The sequence below is a fragment of the Melanotaenia boesemani genome, chromosome 19 (assembly GCF_017639745.1).
Source record: "Melanotaenia boesemani isolate fMelBoe1 chromosome 19, fMelBoe1.pri, whole genome shotgun sequence".
NCBI lineage: Eukaryota > Metazoa > Chordata > Actinopteri > Atheriniformes > Melanotaeniidae > Melanotaenia > Melanotaenia boesemani.
Genome location: NC_055700.1, coordinates 21,398,691 through 21,413,410, shown reverse-complemented (window position 1 = coordinate 21,413,410; position 14,720 = coordinate 21,398,691). Strand labels below are relative to the sequence as shown.

Genomic DNA, 14,720 nt, shown 5'->3' with positions numbered 1-14,720 from the left:
ATATAACATTTTTTGTTTAAAAAGGCATAAGAAGCTCCACACTCATGGATTAAAATGTACAGTCATGAGTAACAGAATCTAAATAGAAAAATGTACAACAGAAGTCTCCCAGTTAAATTAAGCCACTGCTTAATTGTAATAGCTTGTTACATTTAATTATTCTGTGCCATTCTGTATGAGCAAATGATGTAGGAAGGCTTTATTTGTGCACCTGGATGCCCTGGACATTCATTACCCTCCCCTGCACTTCTCTCAATTATCTGCTCTCTTTGATTATCTTTTCTCGCATCTTCCTTTTGTTTGCTCTCTCGATCGTTGTAAACTGCCACAGATGAGAATATGCAAATGCTCTTGTCACACAGCTCTTTTGAAAATGGATATGCCATTTTACTGCTGTCATCAAGCTGTTTTTGAGCCCTTTGAATAGCTTGTTGAATGAGAAACAAGGCAGGGGTGGATTATGACAACTAAAATACAACAAAAAGTAGCTTCTGTTATCATGTAGTGGTCGAGTTTTGCATTAATTATGCAGAAATTTCTGCCCTCTTACTTGAATGTCACAGTGTAAAGTGTATTTTTCTCTTTTGTTAAAAAAGCAGAAAACTATGGAACAGCATTAATGTGCTCCTCTTTTATTTCCTGGCATTTTCCACCATGTTTTATCAGGAAGTAGTTTTTAGTATTGCCATTGCTTAATACCTAGATACGTTTTTTTGCTTTTTCTTAGCGAGATCAACCGGCTGGACCTCGGCCTCATTGTTGAGGTATGGAACAAAGGCCTCATTTGGGACACCATGGTGGGGACTTCCTGGATTCCTCTTGGAAGTATCCGACAGTCTGAGGAGGTTAGAATGCACATAAACACATGAAAAAACCCTCTGACTATTTAATTGTTGATCACTGAATGAATGTATTGATATAGATTGATGTATTGTTAAACCCCTTCTACAGAAAAGGTGGATAAATGTACTCAAAGCAATTGTGTAGATAAACATGCAGATATCTAACTGCAGGAGGGCTCAGGGGAATGGATTTTCCTGGATGCAGAGGTCCTGATGAAAGCAGATGAGATATACGGCACCAAGAACCCAACACCTCATCGAGTCCAGCTGGATACTCGCTTTGAGCTGCCTTTTGGTGAGATATTCAACCAAGTTGCCTCGTTGCCTTCTGAAGAAAAATTCAAATGGCAAATGCTTTTTTTTTTTTTTTTTTTACTGTAGGAGGTTCAAGTTTCAGTTCTGACAGCAGAAAGAGCATCAGGGAGTACATTAGTTATTCTGGTTACCTGAGGGCAAATCAAACCGTTAGCCCTTGAGTTCCACAAATGCCCAAAAGGCCTCCTGCTTAAATGTCAGCAGTCGATTTCTGAGACTGCAGAGGAAGAACTGTCCAAGCTGGAGCATTGTGAAAGTGGTGTAACCTGGTCTACCGTTGTTTTATGTAAGCACACTGTTGCTTGCATTGATTTTGCTTGATTGAAAGGTAGAAGGAAGTTCTTGACAGCACATTCTGTACTGTGTGAGACTGCATTTCTTTCAAATGCTGTGGGGAAAAAAAGGATACTTTTGTCATATAGTAATGGTTGGCTCCTCTGAGGATGTTCTCTGGGGACACCTGATTTACAGAATATCCTTCATCACTTTACGTTTGTAAATCTAATTTTAGCTTTTCCAGGTATTTCCTATTGCAGCCAATGTGATTAAGGAAGCCTTGAGAGCGGTTTTATATTTAGTATATTGTTATTATGGAGAAAGGAAAAATTGCAGCAGTGAGGTCAGGTCCATTATCTTCTTACTTTTTCTTTTAATCATCCATTTATCTGAATACATACCTAGCTAAAGCTGTATATTGACTTTTTTATACCAGCCTTGCCACATTAACTTTATCAGTCATCAAAAATGAAAAATATTATTATCTTTAGCATTTGGTGCAAACACCCAATTTACCAGAGTGAAACATTGTACAGTTTTTAAGATAAAATGTCCACTCAAAAGTAAAGAATCACATTTAATTAAATGCTCTTTAAGATTTGAGGGTGACCTGTTGCCTGTCTTCCCCCTGCCGTTCATTCACTTGACCACTCTTTACAAACACAATTTGCCTTGCTGGCGCTGCATCACTGACTCAAACCTTGTGATCTAAGACATCAAAGTTAAAGAGGATGTCTGCCCACTGAGTGGGAGGCAGCCTCTTTCTTTTTATTTTTTTTTGGAGGCCTTTTAAGGTTGCCACTGCCTATCGTGCTCATGTGTATTCTGTGCCACCAAAGCTGTTCATTAAAGCTGTAGGTCGTGTGTCTTTGAAGCTCTGGCCTTTGTATTGGGGGCCTTTAAAGCGCATCTGTCTGCCAAGCAGCATAGATCCACTTTTAAAAATGGAAATGATGGAGTACCTGATCCCAGACAGGACTATAATCTTAATTTTGATTCAAGCCACTAACATTGTTGGAGAGGCTTGATTAAAGCATGAAAAAAAGTGAAGAAAATGCACTGGCTTTTGTCAGTTTCTGCATATTTTCACTGTTTGCATGCATGTATGGCAGGTCTACTGGTATTTCCAGGCTATTTTAATTTCTTTATTCCCAAGCAGCTTATGAGAAATTAAACAGGCATGAATATATCATGTTAGCTTACTCAAACAGGATGTTTGAAATGCAACTTCGTTTCATGCACGTTTGTCACCAGACATCCCAGATGATGAGGCACTGTATTGGACAGGCAAGCTTGAGCTCATCAACACCATGGGAATCCATGATGAGGTAATAAGGAGGTCCTTTATTTTGTTTTCAATCTATTATTCTTTTTACATGAAAATGACTGTTATCATTACTTTCGCTTATGAAGCCATCAGTAAATTACTGCTATTATATTAAAAATAATTCTGATGCAAAGTTGCTGTTTTTCTGTTCACCTCTCCTTTTTAGTACCCTCTCCAGGATGATGATCAGCGTGGCCCACTGCCATTTGCAGCCTCCCAGTGCTGTGAGTTTTACTCCCAATCAGTACACATCTCAGCCTCTAGATGGAGCCAGTTCCTCACCTTTTTTTAAGCTCGTAGTCTTACTTCCTTTGCCCTTTTGTCCAGCTGATGTTGTAGAGTGTTGTAGTATTGTGATATTAGCGTTGACAAAGAAGGACTTTCTTTTCCAACACGAGGACATTTTCTTTCTCCTTCCATCTTGCTTTGTTTCTCTCTTTTTTTTAAAAAAATTTCGGACAAATCCTGCCTCCTCCTGACTTACATCTCACTTGTAACATTTGCACTTTCACCAGGCAACTATTTCGGATGGGCTGACCCACAGAGTATGTAACACACTTTAATGGATCTCACCCCCTGGCAAACCCTCAGTCCTTTCTGCATGTCATGATATTCCCCAGTAACATGCAATCTATAAAGTTCCCATGCATCCTAGATGCATAATTTTAATCTAACAAGTTCTTTTCATCACCGTTTTCCTTGATTCCCTTTAGCCTTTTTATTTCCTATCATGCCTGTCCTTTTGTCTTGTTATAGAAATTATACAATAATATGATATCAGTGTTTAGGATGCATCCTAGAAAGATGAGAAAGATGATCAGAAACGCAGACATGCTATTTCTTTTGCTTTCTCTCAGAAATGGGACTGTCCCTTCTCAGGAAGAAATTATAAAATTCAGTATTTTTACAAAAAGGAAAAATATTTTTTTTCAAGTGTACACAAATATCCCTAAAAGTCTCAAACAAAAGAAGCTCCAGTTAAATTTAGACAGATTGTAAATTGCAGTTCTCTAATTAAAATGACAGGTGGCAGTCTTTGCTAATCTAGCAGACATTATACTTATACATTTATCCTGCCTCATTTCAATCAATATCTGTAAGAATACAGTTTATTCTTCACCCTCTTGCAATGTCACTTTGTTCTCTCCTCCAGCAGAAATGATCCTTCATGACTACTCTGTTAGCTCAGACTGGTGCATGTTTAGAAGAGTTTTATGCATTAACCACAACTATTGCATATGGCTGCAGATCAGTACAGAAGTTAAGGTGGAGAACAGCTTATTGCCCTTTATTTATCAGAGTCTAGACTAGAGGGTCCTATTTTCTTAGTGGTGCAATGGCCACTGCAAACAGTGACTGTTGTTAGCGTGATATGACTTGCTGGTATTTTGAAGGAAAAATATGCCACTTTTGTAATTATTATTTAAATAGCATTCCAAAAGATCCAATCTGAAGTCAATGTTTAGACTATATTACTGATATTTGTTCTCAAGATGTCAACATTTCATTCTTTAATATCATAGATGTAATCAATACTTGTATGTCACAACACCCCTAAGTGGTTCTGAAAATACGTTGTTCACAGCTGCAGTCTTTGCTACATATCATTAAATTTCTGCAGTCATCCAAGGACAGTGGGAGAGATTTGTTCATACATCTGCAGCCTGTGATTAGTAAGGAGCTATACTGCTGTGACGTGCATTTATGTAAGGCTCTCACTGTGTTTACCTTGATTGAATCATTTTCAAATTACTGGCATGCTACCTAGTAACCCTTTACAATTCTACGGAGATCCATCTGGTCATTTATTTGGCTTTGTTATTCAGGAGCTGTTTTATTACAGGAGCAGATAAATCAGTTATGTCATAACCCTCACCCCAGATCAAATAATCCTCCTTCTTTTTTAACATGGCTAATAAACATTTTAAATACTGGCTTTCATAAGAGGCACTTACTGTGAAATACCATGTTTGTAGGAGTGATTTATTTGACATGTTTTGACTTCTGTTACAGCTCTGGATGACCAGGACAGTGCTGTAGATGACCGGGACAGTGACTACCGGAGTGAAACCAGTAACAGCTTGCCTCCTCGTTACCACACAACAGCTCAACCCAATTCGTCCATGCACCAGTACCCCATGGGGCCTCGGCCACAGCACCACACAGACTGCTGCACAGACTCCATCCACAGTTTTGATCTGGACTACAGGGATCAGCGGGGAAGCAGGTAGACCTAGTATAGACGGTACCCAAACAAACCTTCAGCCACTCAGATTTTCTAACAGTTACACAGGTTTATACCCTGTAGCTTAAGAGTACAGCACTCCTACTACAATGGTCTGTTTTACAGCAACAAAAGCAAGCATATTCATTTCCATATTTTTTAAAACATTAAAGCTTTGTTGTCCTTTCCATGCAGTCATATTATTGCATTGTCCTTTGTACATTTAACTTAAGAGTAACTGACATCAGTATGTTGTTGGGATGGGACAAAAACTTGTGTATGGTGATTGTTATTAAAATAATTGGAATATTAGGAGGAATCCTTAATGCTCCTGCAACAAAAATAACAGTATTTCAGTATTGTAATTGCCACTGTGTTGTCGTTTGGAGGCCATATTTGATCCATGAAACAAATGGTCTTGGTGCAGGGAAATTAATCTTTTGCACAGAATGCATGCGCAACGCTGAGACTGCAACACATCTGCCTGCATTGACTGATAGCAAGCTGATCCGGATAATTCTACAACAAGAGGGGAAAAAAGAAAACAGATAAAAAAAAAAGCAGGATTACACAGCTAGGGAAAGATCACTGTATATGTTTCATTTAGTCTTGAGGACTTGTGTTATTTAAACTCCCTTGTAGTTTGAACAGCCCTAAACTTGATTTAGTCATATCTCAAAGGGAACCCCTCTGTTTGGCCTCCTGAGGGAGTAGTCCAGTGACAGACACATGCTTCTCTTTTTGGTGCTTAAAAACCTCTTCATCAAATGCCATGTGATGATGATTTGGTGTAATCACCACCCTGAACTCTAGTGTAGGCCGAGTGTTGAAGTGCTGATAAATGTGACTATTGCTACAGGGATTAACAAAGATGTATTTTCACCGAAGCACATGCCAACCAAACACAGTCACACTAACACACAAGCTCACTGTATGAGAGTTTGTGTGTTAGTATGGGATTTTTTTTAAATCACAGAGCCACTGACATGTATAACAAATTAAGTTTTAGGTTTTCACTGACAAAGCTTCATTCATATCTATGCTGATAATCTCACTTAACACTACAGCAGTTATTTCTATGCTTTTTTTCTGCATGAAATTGTTCCTGTCTGTTTTCTTTCTACTTGATTTTTTTCATGCTACTTAACTTGTGCTTTTGTTTGCATTTTTTTTGTCTTTGTGTTTACTTTCTCCCTGTCCCAATATCTACTCCCATACCCTGTTACATCTGTCCTTTAACCTTAATAAGATCTTTAAACCAGAAAGGAAGGGTCAGAATTATACCTGTAGATTCTGGCATGGGGGTTGAAGAATGGGAAAACAAATACAAAGGGCGGACAAAGCCTCAGCTGAGTGACTTCTTAGATGATGAGGAAGACAGCGTTATCTTTCAAATGGGAAGACCTTACCCCGAGCCATCAAACACACCAGTTACTCAAATTACAAAACATAGTGGTTTTCTGCCTGCCACCTACCCTGAAGGCTATGACACTATTGACCGACGGCGAAAGAAAAGGATAACAGACCCAGGAGGGTTGCTCAGTACAGAGGCTGACAAGCTGAGGGAAGAGACTTCTGACCTTGCGCTCCTCCATGAGAAAAGAGGGGAACTGTTTATGAGGCAGGTAGCAGAGATGCAGGAAGAAGAGGAGCGTATGACATCATGCCTCTGGCCATACAAGAATGGTTTGCTCTATAAAACAAGAATGTGGGCTAAAAACGAGCTGGACCACACTTTGGAGAATTATGTGGCATACAAAAAAGAGCAAGATGCTAGAAGGAGAGCGCGGTTTGATTTTGAATTAGAGAGCCCTCAAGATGTACACTACCCTCCAGGAACAGAGGATGATATTGATGATATTTCCTTTGTGCCTGAAGACTTGTACTCTGAGAATGCAAGACATTACAGAAATAGGCATCCTTTCTCCTATGAGGGCCACATAGAAAATTCTCAGGGCCTTCGGGAAAAGAAGTGTGGCAAATCTAAAACTAGAGGATGGGCTTCAGAGGTTATGCTCTCTCCTGTAGAGGAACCAAGTGATGAATATGTAGATCCCATGGATGAGCTTCAGTGTCTAGTTGAAACTGTTTCTGAATACCTTGCTGAAAAAGAGGAAGAAATTAGCAAGTATGGTTCCCTTCCTAAATCAAGCAAATCAAGGCTATCTTCTCAAGGGAGCAATAGAACGGATTCCTTTGGAGAGGACCAGAATGGTCCAAAGGATTGTAGAGGAGAATCCCAATCACAAGCTCCTCCTGATCAGGGTATTTCAGGTGTGAAAAATGCCATGAGCTCATTGTTTAGTTCTCTAACTGACAAAGTTGGAGGAGGCCCCAAACAGCCTTCCCCATCTGGACAAGCCCCATCTGTACAACCCTCACAATCTGGAATAACAAAACTATTGTCCTTTATTCCCAAATCAAATAGCACAGCTCCTGTAGCGATTGTATCTCCAGTGGAAACATCCCCTGAAAAAACAATCAGTTCTTTGCCTTCTCAGCCACGTTGTGATGCCAAAGGTCATTATCAGGAAACTCAAACAAGTGCAAAAGAACATATACCTGAGTATGTTACCAAGCCTCCAAGTGTTCCCGGGAATTCTGTCATGGGAAAATTGAATCCTTTAAAGCTGTTTTCAGCAGGGGACAGTGAGAGCTTTGCTAAAAACAAACAGGCACCGGAATCCAAATTTTCTAACTCACATACACAATGTGAGAAATGGGTTGATAAAAGTGTTCATCAAGCTAGACAGGTAGCAACCAATGAAGGAAGTAAGAAATCAGAGAAGTCAAGAAGTTTATCACAAGATAAATATTTTGGCCAAAATCAAAATGAAAATTTATATGGAAGTCAAAATCCACAGATTTACAAACAAGAAAGTGGGCCGGTTCCAGGGCCAGAAAGGTCTGCTGATCAGACGCAATCTGCACACACTGGATTCTTTAGCCCATTTAGGAAGTCATTAAGTTCACTGATCACACCTACTGTTCCAGTTCCACCTCAGGGACCTCCTCCTGTGGCAGTTTATCCCGTGTTTCGAACCACAGAGGATCCCCAACCACAGAAACCAGCAGAGGACTCATCACTGAGTAGTAAGCTGAAACTACCTTTCCTCTCCTCTGAAAATGTTTCCACTCAGCAACATCCCAAAACAGAAGGAGGTGTTCTTTCAGGTTTTTTGAAGTTTTCATCAACTGAAGACATTAGTGCCTCCACGAACATACAGAATCATCCACAAGCACGCCATGACACACCTTCAGCAACCTCTGCCATCCAAAGTTCTGCTGTGCCCCAGGAAAACACTGACAAAGGATGGTTCTCCAGCATATTCAACCCCCCTGCTGCTCCCTCTGGTTCAAACCAGACTTTAACACATCATCAGCTACCTCAAAACAGCAGAATGCCACCTGGTCCACAGCTTACCTCAAATCAGAAACCAACAGGAGCCCCGCAAGGAATGCAGCATCAAATTTCCAGTCAGCCTGAGCCACAAGGTTTCCTCGGCGGCCTTTTTAAAGGGAACTCAGCTGAAGATGTGTCTCAGACAGGCTCTAATCAACCCAAACAAGGAGGGCTGCTATCTGGGCTGCTTAAATTTGGCTCTACTGGTGACCTATCTGGCAGTGTGCCTCAGCAAGGCAGAAATCAGCCAACCACAACCAATACTCCCCCTCAGCTTCACCATCACCCTGCCCCACAACAAAGTTCTTCAGCTCCACAGACAGGTGGCCTTCTCTCGGGACTACTGAAATTTTCATCAACCGAAAACATTCAGCAAAATGTACAGCCTGCTGAAGTTGAAAGGCAAAGAAACATCCCTGCAAATTTTCCTGCTCAGCATCAGAACCCAGGTGAAACACAGCAACCGCAACAAAAGGGGCTGTTGTCTGGCTTCCTTAAATTTGCATCCTCTGAAAATATCTCAAGCAGTCAAACAATTCATCAGCCTAGAAATGTTCAACATAATCAACAAGCTTTTGCCCAGCAAATTACAAAATCTCCAAATGCAAGTCCTAATCTAAGTAACAGAACTTTGGGACAGCAAAATGTCCAAAAGGAGATAAATAAAATAGGCTTTACTCGACAAAAAACTGTGCCACTTCAGCAAACACCGTCCCAAAAAAGAGACATATCATCTGGTCTTTTTAAATTTTCTTCAGCTGACAATATAAACATGCAAAATCAACCACCAGTTCAACAGCATGGAATTCCCCCAAGTAAATCTAGTCATGAGCAAACAAGACCAAAGAATATTCCATCTCCCAGCCAGAATCAACCACAAAACAGCACAACACAAAAAACAACTCCAACAAGTGGACTATTTTCCGGGCTATTCAAATCCTCAGAAAATATGACTCAACAGCAGCAAAATGTGTATGATACTCAAGAAAATCAACTAAATAAAGTGCCATGTAGCCAGCCGGGTCCAGCATCAGTGGAGACATCAAGTCAGTCAGGAGTGCTCTCTGGGTTGTTCAACAGGTTAACAAAATCATCTGAAAGCACTGACACAACTTGTCAAACATCTATAAGACAACCCCTACAACAAAAAAACACAATGTCCATGGCCACAATACAAACTCCACAGCAAAAACAGTCAGTTCCTAATGCTGGACAACAATCCTTACAAGAACAAGCAGACAGAGACAAGAGGCATCCACAAACTGGTCAGCAAGGCTTTTTATCTGGATTGTTCAGCAAAAATATAACAGAAGACCCTAGTACAAAACAAGTAACAATGCCAAGTCAGAATACAGAAAATATACCCTCTAATGCCACAGGGTTACAGTCAAATGTATTAAAACACACTACATCAGACTTTAGAAGGGAAAGACTGCAAAGATCTGTTACAGATTCCCTTAATCCAGGACAGAACAGACATGCTTTAATCACTGCACCTGTGTCAATTGATGCTGAGAGTTTAGATTTGCGAACCCCCGCTACATTTGCAAGATCTCTTCAGAGTCAGGGAACGTACTCCTCATTTAGCACAGGTAATTTATCTCAGCTGTACTACTCTGACTCACTTGCACCAACTAACCCAGTGGCTTATAGTACAGGAAATATTCATTCTCTTTTGCAAAGCCACACTACTTCTCCAGTCATAAACCTTAAGCCATATATTGGTGGAAGCAGCCCCACTTTGTTTGGAGCAACAAGTCAAAACTTTTATCAAAGTCCGTTGTCTGCATATGGAATAAGTCCATCCTATGATGAAAACCAATGGATTCGTGAAAGTGCTCTATGGCAACAGTTTCAGAATGAGTCACTGAATTATAATTACCAGGTAGAAGACCAATGTTACAGACATAGCTGTGAAGATACACCATTACAAGCATCTACTCATTACTGTAGCTCCTTGAATATCAGTCAGCCAGTTACCAATGCGCCTTGGCAAGGTGTTTCATCTAACCAAGAACAAATGGGATCCTATGTGTTTGAAGGACACACAAATGAAGATCCATATTCCAAAAGGAAATTATGGAACAGCTATGATGATTTGGAAAACCTTGCATGTTCACCCAATGAGGAAGGTGTGTTGAACTTAACCACAAAACAGAGTAATGCCAAATTTGGGAAATGCCATTCATTTAATGATGGCAGTTCTTACAGCTTGAATGGTGTTTCATATCATGAGGGCTATTATGAAGAGACTGCACCAAGCCTCTCTTACTCTGCAAACTGGGAGTTTGAAATGGATAATGCAAACCAACAAAATGTTCCCACTAACAGTCCATTTTATGGTCCATTTCATACACCAGGTCATCCACCAGGTGCCAATATTGAAACAGAAGACACTCTATACCTTGAAGACACTGAATGGTATCAGCAGTGGCTTGCTCTTTTGGAGCAAGGAATGTGGTGGCCAGCAGAAGATGGTGACTGTGGCTACTTTGTTTATACAGACCATGAGTACATTTATGCTTTGCTAACAGATGCAGCAGGTGAATATGTGTATGCATGTGCACCTGAAGATGAATCATGTGGAAATGCACACCAAATGGGTAGTTTCCCCAGTGCTTGTCTGAACAATGAAATGGTTTTGGTCTGTGGATTTAAAATTCCACTTTACAATGAAGATGAGCTTCTTTGGCTTCCTGGTCAAGATCATGGTGATTCCCAGCTTCTCAATGCCCCCTTAGATTTGTCTGCCGCCTATAGAAAAGGAAACCAACTCATGAATTTAAATCTTGAGCAGTTCTCTGAAATGTTTGAAAATTCATTTGTTTCACAAGGGCAGCAAGTTTTGGATTTTGGATCTTATAGACTAAACAAAATCAGGATGGACTCAAGATACCCTAGTGACATCTATGGAGATCACTGTCAAGATGTCATTGATCTTTCATGCCACAATAGATATTACATTGGTCCTAATTGGAACAACCAGGACGTTAAGTCATTTCTTGCTCAAAAGGTTTCTGTTTCCTTGAACTCTACTCCTACAGCTAATTCAAATCAGCAGCTACTTTACAATTGTTATCAACCCAGCCAGCGGCGCCGTTCATCTACAGCTGTGACAATAAAACATGTAGATGATGTTTCAGAAGAAGAATGGAGGAAAAGAGTGTATTCAGTTGAAGGATTGCCTAATCGTCAAGTCAAAAAGATTTCTTCCCTAATTTCTTCTTTTGTGAGCAAACCACAGCAGGCAGAATTGAATAAAGGTGGTACACCCAATCGTGATCAAGCCTCTGACAAACCTAAGAACATTCTGTCATCGGGTTTCCAAAGTCTGAAGTCAAAGATTGTCAAAGAAGAGTCTCCTGCTGTTGTGACTCAGCCAGAAAGCGCGAAACAACAAATGCAGAGGCCAGCTGCCACACAGGGAAGAATTTTACCGACAGTACCAACAACCACTCAAGTGACCCTGCCCTCAGCACTACCACATACAACCTCACAGAAACCGAAACTTTCACGTCAAACTACCATGGTACAACAAGCAGCTCCACCGACAAAGCCTAGTGTCACAGTGCCTTTAGGATCAAATGAATCTGTTAATAAACCTGCACAACCCACATTTTCAGCTGAAAAACCAGTGGCTACGGCATCAGAGAAAGCATCTGAACAACCACAGGCAGGCTTCATAAACTTTCTTAAATCCACAGTTGGAATGGAAGAGACCAAGCCAGGTACCCAGACAAATTCTCAGACATCTCCCAGTCAGCAAAGCAAAATGGGTATTTCTGCTTCCTTACCAGGCAGTGCCACTGCCAATAAAGAAACTGCAGGAGTCTCAAATCTTTTTGGATCAATTAGTAGCTTATTTGGTAATGAGCCACCTCCACCACAAAAACAGCAAATGAAACCTAGTGTTACAGAAGGTTCACTTTCATCAACATCTAGATCAACTATGGACCAAAGTGGCACATCTCGGCCAGCACAGAGCCAAATCCCAAGTCCTGCTCTTAGTAAGTCTGAAACAATGCCACCTACAGGGCAGACAAAGCAGGAGACAGGAAATAAACCATCAGGTGGACTGTTTGGATTTTCAATTGGAGATATGCTGGCAGGATCAACATCAGTTGCTCAGTGTAGCCCCGTACCTCAGACATCCACAGCAGCTACGGCTCCGCAGGAAGAATCACTTGGCAAAACTATATTTTCAATGTTTACAGGGCCAAGTCCTCAACAGGCTGCACCTAAAACCAGTCCCGTACCTCAAACAAATCCACCAAGTGCAACTTCACAACCTCCTCAACAGGAAACATTTGGTAAAAGTATATTATCAATGTTTGGGGGGCCAAGTCCTCCCCAACCCCCTAATCAAACAAAGCCTGCTGCTGAGGCACCACAACAGGGAGCTGTTCCTCCAAAAGATCCTCCATCCACAGGATTTCTTTCTATGTTTGGAGGTCCCAGCACACAACAGTCTCCAGCTCAGACAGGATCTTTTCTAGGGGGAATTCTACCTGGGCCATCAAGTTCATCTGAAAGTCCAATGAAGGGGCTCTTCTCCGTGTTTAGTGATCCCACCCCTCCACAAGCTCAGCCGTCAACTATGCCATCTCAACAAAGAGGACCTCAGTCTCAAACTCAGCAACCTCAGACACAACCTAAACCACAAGAACCCCCTCAACCACAAGGACAAACTGCAGCTTCAGTTATTGGAGGTTTATTGGGTGGCTTATCTGCCTCTACTGAAAGTCCAAGAAAAAATCTGTTCTCCATGTTTAGTGGCCCCAGTACTCCTCAAACACAAGGAACCAGTGGAAGCACAAACATGTCCTCTGCACCAGGGACTGCAACACCCAAAGTATCCCCTAAAAATATAGTCTCTGTTTTAAATGATGTTTCAATACCACAACAATCTCCCAACTCATTTACTAGCAAAGAACCACAACAACAAAGTTCATCACAAATGCCACCTGTTTCTAGTAGCAATCTCCCAGAGCCAGCAAATGCCAGTGCAATATCAAGTGAAACCCCAGAAAGCAAAGCTATTGTCGCAAGTGAAGTGCATGGAAGCCCATCCAGTGACGATACTGCAACAGTGGCAAGTTCTAATAAAGAGGAAGCCACAATTAAAGGTGCAGATGTAATACCGGATGAACCAAAATCCAGATCTGTTATTGTGCAAAAAGAAACCAGCACAGCAAGTGCACCCCAGGATTCTGCCCCTCCTAAAGAGACACCAGCTTCTGGTCTGTTATCTATGATCAGTGGGTTAGGCTCTCAACCTCCATCATCCAGTTTAATTTCAGATGGCCCAGGAAAAGGTTTGCTGTCTTTGTTTTCCAGTCCCAGCACTGAGCCTGCCACTTGCCAGACTGGCCCTATGCCATCAGCCTCTGCCTCAGCAGAATCAGGCCCCAAGGATCCATTAACCAAAGGTTTATTCTCTGTTTTCGGAGGTTCTAGTCCTCAGCCCTCCTCACAGTCTGGAAGTTCTTTGTTAGGGGCAATGTTTGGAGGGTCTTCACCTCAGACACCAGCCACTCAAACAGGAGGATCATTACTTGGTGGTTTATTTGGAGGGTCCGCACCTCAAAATGTTCCTCAACCTGGTCCCACTAAGGCTGCTGGAGCTGTCCCTCAAACGGCAGGACCTCAGACAGGGCCATCATTACTTGGAGGTCTGTTTGGTGGATCTGTTCCCCAGGCTGCTGGATCTCAAACTGCTGGATCTATCTTGGGTGGGATTTTTGGAGGCTCAGCAGCTGTGTCAACAGTGCCTCAGACAAGTGAGCCCACTGCCACCCAAACCTCAACTTCCCAAAGTAATAGCTCTATACTGGGAGGAATTTTGGGGGGATCCTCTACTCAGACTACAACTGTTCAAACTGGTGCATCCTTTCTGGGCAGCATTTTACCAGGTGCTGTTCCAAATGAGACCCCTGGTAAAAGTTTGCTTTCAATGCTTGGAGGATCTGCACCATCTACAACACCCTCTGCAACAGTTGCCCCATCTAATGATGACAAAAAAACATTACCCACAGCTCCTACTGACAATATATCAGGTGCAAGTGTTTTGCTAAAGCCCACAGATGACAGCAAAACTGCTCCAGACAGTGTAGAAATAGGTTTAACTAATAGTGCTACCACAAGCAAAGAGCAGGTGGAAGCCTTACAGCAGTCTGACACAAGCTTGCCCAAAACTGAAAGCAGTCTCACTGAGGAAGTTAGTGGTAAACCTACTGATAAGCCAACTGCTTCAGCTGAAAATAATCAGTCTAAAGAACCTGAAGTCTGTGCACCAGCACCACCTGAGTCAAGTGGCCAGAGTCAAGACGTAGG

At 41.6% G+C, this 14,720-nt stretch overlaps 1 protein-coding gene across 3 annotated transcripts in view; it reads left to right on the top strand.

Annotated features, from left to right (window-relative positions):
* LOC121629589 (protein unc-13 homolog B-like) overlaps window positions 1-14,720 on the top strand; it is a 64,530-nt gene that overhangs the window by 19,621 nt on the left and 30,189 nt on the right. For all 3 annotated transcript variants that reach the window (XM_041969248.1, XM_041969247.1, XM_041969245.1), the window contains exons 4-8: window positions 728-845; window positions 1,014-1,137; window positions 2,688-2,761; window positions 2,927-2,984; window positions 4,774-4,987. In XM_041969248.1, coding sequence (XP_041825182.1) covers window positions 728-845; window positions 1,014-1,137; window positions 2,688-2,761; window positions 2,927-2,984; window positions 4,774-4,987 — 588 coding nt within the window. The remainder of the gene's footprint in view (window positions 1-727; window positions 846-1,013; window positions 1,138-2,687; window positions 2,762-2,926; window positions 2,985-4,773; window positions 4,988-14,720) is intronic.